We start from the raw sequence: 9,206 nt of genomic DNA, 5'->3' as shown, positions 1-9,206 counted from the left end.
CCCTGCCACAGGATGGGGTGGTGGTGTCTGCCTGCACCTGCAACACCCTGCCCATGCCTTTACTATGACTTGCAGTGTCTGTGGGGTTGAGTCCGGGTGCCAAAGGGGCGTTCCACAGTGCCAGCACAGCCTCCCCAAGGCAAAAGATTGAGACAGACAAAATTAAGCAGGGGGTGGATAGCGGGATGCTCTTTTCCCTCCCATGCAACACCAGAAATGGAGGACAGCCACTAAAATTGAATGTCGGAAGGGTCAGGAGAGACAAAAGGAAAAATTTCTTCACCCAGCATGTCATTAGTCTGTGGGACTCCTTGCCACAGGACACAGTGATAGAAAAATAGAATATGATTCTAGGCTAGTGGAACTCCTTGCCACATGATATGGTGATATTTAGAGTGGATGTTCTTTTTCCTCTCATACAACACCAGAACAGGAGACTCCCACTAAAACTGACTGTTGGGAGAGTTAGGACAAACAAAAGGAAATGTTTCTTTACCCAGTGTGTCATTAGTCTGTGGAACTCCTTTTCACAGGATATGGTGATCAATAGAGTGGGTGTTCTTTCCCCTCTCATACAACACCAGAACAGGAGACACGTACTAAAATTGAGTGTTGGGACAGTTAGGACAAACAAAAGGAAATGTTTCTTTACCCAGTGTGTCATTAGTCTGTGGAACTCCTTGCCAGAGGCTGTGCTGATGGCGTCTGGCACTAAGGAACCAGGGGACATCTACTCAAAATGAGTGTTGGGAGACCTAGGACAAACAAAAAGAAATATTTCTTTACCTACGTTAGTTTGTGGAACTCTGTGTCACAGGATGCGGTGATGGCATCTGGCCTGGATGCCTTTAAAAGGGGGATTGGACAGATTTCTGGAGGAAAACCCCATCATAGGTTACAAGCCATGATGGGTATGCACAACCTCCTGATTTTAGAAGCAGGCTACCTCAGAATGTCAGATGCAAGGGAGTGGCAACAGGATGCAGGTCTCTTGTTGTCTTGTGTGCTCCCTGAGGCATCTGGTCGACCACTGTGAGAAGCTGGACTAGATGGGAAGCTGGACTAGATGGAGCTTTGGCCTGATCCAGCAGGGATCTTCTTAGGTTCTTATGTTTATGTTAAGCCATGATGTATATGTGCAACCTCCTGATTTTAGAAGTAGGTTATGTCAGAATGCCAGATGCAAGGGAGGGATGCAGGTCTCTTGTGTGCTCCCTGAGGCATCTGGTAGGCAGAGATACAGGAAGTGGACTAACCTACCTCTATTAGATTACTAAAAAAATTGACCAACATAAGAACATAAGAAGAGCCTTGCTGGATGAAACCAGGGCCCAAATAGTCCAGTTTCCTGCCTCTCATAGTGGCCCACCAGATGCCTCAGGGAGCACACAAGACCACAGGTTACTTGCATCTTGCTGCCACTCCCCTGCATTGAGCATTCGTTTAACCTCACACCCGTCAATGAGACAAGTGAGACCAAGACAGGACAGGTGGAATCCAATAAGGAACTGGCAAGTTAAAAAGGAGCATGGGTGGGATCTGGTTGAGGAAGCAAGAAAAGAAACTGGACAAAAGCTGGAGAGTTAGGGGAGAAGCCTAGGATCTTGTGTTTTTTTCCCCTTCTCTCAATTTATTTGCCATCCCACTTTTTGATCTGGGACGTTCCTGGTTATTTAAGAAAACAGTTTTTCCAGTCAGACCAGCTGGCCAAACAAATGTATTCTGGAATACCCTTGTGGGTGGTGCAGCCTAAAGTCGCACTCTCCCTGGTGGTGGTGCTGCCTTGTCTTTCTGGAGAGTGCCTGGAGCCTTGTGTATTCGGAGCCTTACATTTAGCCTTTAGCCTGGCAGCCGGGTGGCAGTGGCCTTTGCACATCTTTCTGGTTGACAGGCAGATTGGGGAGGAGATGACAGTTATTCTTGAGGCTTGGACTCTGAAGAGGCTTGGACTCTGCTCTTGGCATGCAAATTTGTCTCTGTGCTGATGGCTTGGAGGCCCCTGCACAAAAAACAATTTCACCAAATCCACCCTACACCTTTCTAAGAGGTGTATATATATGCATGGTAGCATATGAGATGCAAGGATCCCTCCCACTTGAGGGAATTCATGGGAGGATGATGCCCATAAAAGTGTCTAGCTGCTGAGAAACAACAGAATCAGCTCAGCAGCCATTTGTATGGCATTTATGTCTCTAATTCTAGCAGTGCGTACATTTTGTGCTACTTTAACCCTACTAGTCACAAGCCACTGCTCCAGTAAGTTTCCCACAGCTCCCAAAGTTTCTCTCAACAACTTTTGAAAAGAGAAGGTTGTTCCATCTTTTGCTCCTCCTACACCAGCAGTCCTGGAACAGTCCAAACTGTGACTCCTTTTATCCCTGCCTCTGCTGCTGAAGCATTTCAAATGAGATAACCAGTATCTGGCCATGTCCCAGCCTATGAGAGAGAGATGACCAAGTCCCAGCATATTGATTGTAGATAGGAGCAGTTTTGCCACAATGGTGTACAGGTGCTGTTGCTTGGTTGACCCCTGAAGTACATCATAGTGAGCAGAAATGATCGATCGATCGATCGATCGATCGATCGATCAATCAATCAATCAATCAATCAATCAATCAAATTTCAGTCAACTACAAAATCAGTAGTCAAAATCAGTCAACTACAGACTGTTATTGCTTCCTCAACTCTGTCTACAGCTAGCTAGTGTAGAACAAGTGCGTTTAGGTGAGATTAGCAAACCAAACAAGGCTGCTAGTGTAGGAGAGGCGACCAGGTCTCCTCCAGAAATAGGCATCTTTCCCCCCTTAATTATGCATAGTTCTATTCTGAAGGCAACCACAGTGTGAAAAATAGTTATTAATTTCAATGGCGTAAGGAAAGATCCCTATACTGGGAATTGCTTAAAAGAAATATTGCATATTTGTGTTTGAAAGGGTTGCAGAGTAGAATTTCTGAATTTTATTTTCAAAAGAAAGGCCTTGGGGTCAGGGCAAGAAACTATTTTATAAGATCGCTTGGAACATTATCCTTCATCCTCTACAGCAGGGCTCTCCAGACCCTGGCCCATGGGCTGGATCCAGTACCCGGTCCAATCCCTCCTCTGTGTGAATGGAGCTTACGGATCCCTGGGGGAGCCTCTCTTTTGCATTGCCAACCTCCCCCAAACTGTGGTCCCCCCAGCCACTTCTGAATTCTGTCACCCAGTTTTCTGGGCAGATGTGGCTGGCTGGAGCACAGTTTGGTGGAGATTGGCAGCAAGGTAAGCAGGCCCCCTGGCGAAACGGAACTTTCTGTTTGCACCAGGGAAAGCCCTTCCCAGTGCACAGTGGTCTCCAGTTTGGAGACTGGTGCTCTACAGAAAACTAGACAGTGAATTGGGATTTATATACAAAAGCTCTGCTTTGAACACTGAACTTTTGAGCCTTTGGGCTGACAGCACCTCTTCAGGCAGCATTGGGCTCCTAGGCCCAGAGTCCACCTCCTGCACTTGCTGCAGGGCTTTTAAATCCTGCAGCTTATTACAGAGGCTCCCCTTGTGCCCTCTCTCTCTCTCTCTTCCATCCCCAAGAATCCTTGTATTTAGCACTCTGGTTGCTATAGCAATGGGGTTGCTATTTTCAGCACTGCTCACTAACTTCCTTAGCTGTTTCATTAGCATTACTGCTGGTCCAGCTGATGTTGGACTTGTGAACAAAATAACTTACGGACAGTCCCCTGGAATCTAATGGGCTCTTAAGTATGGGAGCTTCCTTGAATGTCTTAGGTCACACAAACAAGAAGAAAAGCAGCAGAATGTGAGTAGACAGCCAGCGTGGTCATATAGTTTCTGTGCTGGACAAGGATGGTGGAAACCATCCAGTTGAGCCATCTGGCTTACAGGGTGACCTTGGACAAAGCTACATGGTTGCTGCAAGAGTAAGATTCTAAACCCATATTCTGAACATCTTTGAGTTCAAACGGAATGCAGGGATCCTCTTTATATGTCTTGGTTAGGGACCAGAAAGCTTGGACATACAGTAAAACTACATACAAAGGATTATTTTCCCCCAAACACAATAATCTAAATAGGACTTAATGGGGGCTGTATATAAATTCATGCCTTACATTGGATTTACAGAGGGAAATTTTATTTTATAAGAAACAATGGAACAAGGTAAGGACAGTGACATGTAGTTATGAATGTGCGGATTAGAAGGACCCACTGTACTTTTTATTTCTAGTGTCTCAAAAAGGTAAGGACTTAAACGCGGAAAAATGTATAATGCGATTTATAATGGGGACCCCTTGTACAAATATGATAAGAACATAAGAACATAAGAACAGCCCCACTGGATCAGGCCATAGGCCCATCTAGTCCAGCTTCCTGTATCTCACAGCGGCCCACCAAATGCCCCAGGGAGCACACCAGATAACAAGAGACCTCATCCTGGTGCTCTCCCCTACATCTGGCATTCTGACTTAACCCATTCCTAAAATCAGGAGGTTGCGCATACACATCATGGCTTGTACCCCATAATGGATTTTTCCTCCAGAAACTCGTCCAATCCCCTTTTAAAGGCGTCTAGGCTAGACGCCAGCACCACATCCTGTGGCAAGGAGTTCCACAGACCGACCACATGCTGAGTAAAGAAATATTTTCTTTTGTCTGTCCTAACCCGCCCAACACTCAATTTTAGTGGATGTCCCCTGGTTTTGGTATTATGTGAGAGTGTAAAGAGCATCTCCCTATCCACTCTGTCCATCCCCTGCATAATTTTGTATGTCTCAATCATGTCCCCCCTCAAGCATCTCTTTTCTAGGCTGAAGAGGCCCAAACGCCGTAGCCTTTCCTCATAAGGAAGGTGCCCCAGCCCCGTAATCATCTTAGTCGCTCTCTTTTGCACCTTTTCCATTTCCACTATGTCTTTTTTGAGATGCGGCGACCAGAACTGGACATAATACTCCAGGTGTGGCCTTACCATCGATTTGTACAACGGCATTATAATACTAACCGTTTTGTTCTCAATACCCTTCCTAATGATCCCAAGCATAGAATTGGCCTTCTTCACTGCCACCGCACATTGGGTCGACACTTTCATCGACCTGTCCACCACCACCCCAAGATCTCTCTCCTGATCTGTCACAGACAGCTCAGAACCCATCAGCCTATATCGAAAGTTTTGATTTTTTGCCCCAATGTGCATGACTTTACACTTACTGACATTGAAGCGCATCTGCCATTTTGCTGCCCATTCTGCCAGTCTGGAGAGATCCTTCTGGAGCTCCTCACAATCACTTCTGGTCTTTACCACTCGGAAAAGTTTGGTGTCGTCTGCAAACTTAGCCACTTCACTGCTCAACCCTGTCTCCAGGTCATTTATGAAGAGGTTGAAAAGCACCGGTCCCAGGACAGATCCTTGGGGCACACCGCTTTTCACCTCTCTCCACTGTGAAAATTGCCCATTGACACCCACTCTCTGCTTCCTGGCCTCCAACCAGTTCTCAATCCAGGAGAGGACCTGTCCTCTAATTCCCTGACTGTGGAGTTTTTTCAGTTATTTATGATAAATAACGTTTAAAAAATTGTTGCTATAACAGAGCTCACTCCAAAGGGTCATTCGGATGCTTAGATTTCAAAATACACAAAGATAGTACTTGAAAAGGGTGAAGTTTCCATTAAGCCAGCAATTATATATATGGAGATACCCACAGATAGAAGACTTATACCACTACAGGTCCAGCCTATTTATACACAGATTTTTTATACAGGGATTTGACTCAACAAGAATGGCCCCTGCAAATGAGAAGGAATGTGCTGATCCCTGGAGAGGGGGAAAATGCATCCCTTTAAAATCAGTTTAAAAAACTGAACAGTCCTTTAACAATAGCCTCCTTAATGAGAGAAAGAGAGGGCAGCTGGCTGACAATCCAGCAATCCTTCTCTCTCCAGGAGACCCCTCCCTTCCCCCTGAGCACCTGAAAGGTGATCATTTTGCATTGGTGAAGGGAGGGGCTGCGTGAGGCTCCTTTTTAAGCTCTTGGAGGATGACTGATTGATGGATTGTCTTCTTAATGACTCTTCTTATATCCCAAAGGTGAGCAAGGCTGTTTTTAAATCACTGGAGCAAAGACCATTTGTTTTTTTTAATTGATTTGGTATAGTGTGCTTTTTTGCCATTCAAGTTAGCGCTTGGAATGGAACCCACATGAGGCTCAACCTGTAGTTTCTTGTCAGATGAACATCAGTGATCAGTTGGAAGCATCTAAGGTACAACTGTGTTGCTAAATTGGTGATGTCAGCACTACAGCTGCATTAGTGTTATTGCTGCTTTAGTAGTATAAAAATATTGCAGTTAAATAAAGTGATACTACTACAGTAAATACAAGATAAATGAAGTTGATACACAGTGTTTTAGCAATCAGCCTTGAATCTGAAAATTGGATAACACTTGGAAAAAAAATAGGTACCCCATGTGAATTTGCAAATTACTGCTTTAATAGGAATCTTGTTCTTGGAACAACAGTTAAATTATAGTACTGAAACAAGAATCCCTATCACCTACACAGGCTCAAACATCCTTGGGGAATGAATGGCACTGGAGAAAAGCACTTGTTCTCTACAAAGATTAGAGGGCTTTTGTTGTTGTTTTTGTCTTGTAAAGAGATACTAGCATAGTGCTGCTAACTCTTAAGTGTTAGTTTTGCTGCTTCCTTTTCTATAGATTTCTGCTCATGATGACTTGGAGATATTTTTTTTTGTGTTTAAAAATAGGGTATACCTGTATATATAGTTGTGGGAACAGGTGTGGACATGAGACCAACACACACACCAAAGCAAGAAGAAAAAGCCCAAGACAAACTAAACACACAAAATTTATTGTTTTTGAAAACAATTGTTTTTAAGCCAATCTTGTACATTTTGGGGGGAATGAGTTTGTATCTTCCAAAGACTGGAGTTGGTGGTAATGGGATGGTTGTCCAAGTTAGATGAGAGGAATTTTTAAATTAGCCTTACAGTCCAATGCATGTTTACTCCAAGATAAGTCCCACAGACTTCGGTTCAGGTTGCAATCCTATCCATACATACCTGGGAGTAAATCCTATGGACTGTAATGGGATGTACATCTAAGCAGGCACGCATAGGATTGGGCTCCACACTGACTCCTAAAAAATGTGCATAATTGCAGCCAACAGTGCAATTCTATGCATGTTTACTCCAAAGTAAGGATTTACTCCCATGAAAATAGAGAGGACTGCAGCCTTATGCACATATTCCTCCAAGTATGTGTCACTGAATTCAGTTGGACTTCCAGTTGTGTAAATATGCAGGAAAATGTGCAGTTAGTTAACACTTCTTTTAAACTGTAAAGTCAACTATTAACTATTTGTTTGCTAGAAAAATAATAATAATAAAAGCTGCAATTTCCAAAGACATGAACATATAATGTTTGGTCCAAGATGACATTCTGTTGTAATAAGGTTATTTTCATTTGAAGCAGTAATACCAACCATGTAAACATCAATACAATTCAAAGCAAGGGGAAAAAGCACTTTGGTGTCTTGCATTTAAGAAAACAGATAAAAACATTAACATCAGAATAATATACAAAAAAATCCCAAGCTACCAAGTGTATTCTGAAAAGTGTTTTGGAAAGTCTTTCTGGTATAGCTAAATAGAATTAAACAAGTTAACTAGACAAAAGAATGAAGTCTAGATTTGTTATCACAAGTATTTTTTTTTTAATATGTTCTGTGTCAAGCAATATCAAAGATGCCAACTCTCAAGTGCCATGTTTGGAAACCAGACAACTTTCAGCAACAACACATAGTAGGTATATTGTAATTTTAATTAAATATGAAAACATGAGCTGTGTACATTGTTTTTTCCCCTAAAAAACACAGCAATTTCAAAAAGTTTTATTGTCAAATATTTTAATGAAATGAGTGAACCAGTAATACATGCACTTGTGTGCCTCCCCCTCTGAAAACAAATGTGATAAGGAAAAAGAGACAGATGGGAAAAGCTGACAGAACAAATGGGGCTGGGCTTGGGCACGTTATGATGGAATGCAACATTAGACTCAATTTCTTATGTCGGAACAACATGGAAAAGAGCCCCTTATACATCTTGTGTAACACTTTAAAATTGTCTATTTATGCTTCAATCTTGGAGAAAAATATTTTTTTCTATAATAAAATATGTATGTTTGAATGTAACTTTTTTTTTTTTTGCAGAAAATAATTTGTCAACCATTATTTTCAGGGGCATGACAGACTGTTTGTTTCCAACATCGTCCTCCCCTATCCCCCCTCCTCAGATGGGATCTATTATCTGAAGTGGAAACAGGAAGGGAAATAAAGAGCAGAGCCTGCTTTGAAAACAGAAAGAAAAGTGCACCTGGATGGGAGAGGGTAAGGGATGTGTGGTGGGTGGATAGAGAGGTGGTAGTTAAAGGTCACTTTCGCCATAGAGAGCTGTAGAGAAAGACATGTAGTCCAGGGCACCAGGTACAGAATCCAGCCCAGTGTAAGGTGCCATTCTAGCAATGCAATATTCGGCTTGATCAGGAGGCAGCTCCCGTCGCAATTCATCCACAGTGATATAGTTCTGCAAGAGAAAACAAGGAAGTTTCTTCTTTGTTTTTACTGAATGAGACAGACACTATTTTACAAATATGAACTGCACTTTTGTTTCTTTTGCCTCCTGAGTAGGGTACAGAATCTTTGACAATCTGTAGTTTTATTAAAGGCCCAATCATATCCAACTGGACAGCACTAACACAGCTGGGTCAACTGGGCGTGTGCTGCATCTTGCAGTGGGAGGGGGGACAGTTATGGAGGCCTTTCAAGATAGGAAACTTTTATTCCCTTATCTTGGGACTGCATTGTGGCTGCATTGGTGCTGGAAAGCTGGATAGGAGTGGCCTTAGGAATATTTATATACCGCTTTTCAACGAGGGTAGTTCACAAAATGGTTTACATAGCAAAATAAATGAATAAATGGTTCACTATCCGCATAGGGCTCACAGTCTAAAAAAGTTAGACACCAATGTAACTTGTGAAACTCTTTTAAAAAATATTCAAAATGCATTGCTTTGTAAAATGTGTAAAATACAGCTATATGAAACCAGAGTGAAAGTTACTACTAGATTCCAGTTAATATTTTAAGCTGTATGTAAATGCCAAAAATTTATTTTTTGCCCAATCTCCCTAAATGGGGGAACTGG

At 42.7% G+C, this 9,206-nt stretch overlaps 1 protein-coding gene across 11 annotated transcripts in view; it reads right to left on the bottom strand.

Moving 5' to 3' along the window:
* Positions 1 to 6,839: 6,839 nt before the first annotated feature.
* The window catches only part of ACTN1 (actinin alpha 1), a 119,254-nt gene continuing 116,887 nt past the window's right edge, over positions 6,840 to 9,206 (bottom strand). For all 11 annotated transcript variants that reach the window (XM_066632563.1, XM_066632478.1, XM_066632496.1 and 8 more), the window contains one exon: positions 6,840 to 8,587. In XM_066632563.1, the coding sequence (XP_066488660.1) occupies positions 8,429 to 8,587 (159 nt within the window). In that variant the 3' untranslated portion in view covers positions 6,840 to 8,428. The remainder of the gene's footprint in view (positions 8,588 to 9,206) is intronic.

Source organism: Tiliqua scincoides, chromosome 1 (genome assembly GCF_035046505.1).
Source record: "Tiliqua scincoides isolate rTilSci1 chromosome 1, rTilSci1.hap2, whole genome shotgun sequence".
NCBI classification, from domain to species: Eukaryota; Metazoa; Chordata; class Lepidosauria; order Squamata; family Scincidae; genus Tiliqua; species Tiliqua scincoides.
This window is presented reverse-complemented; position numbering and strand designations above follow the sequence as displayed.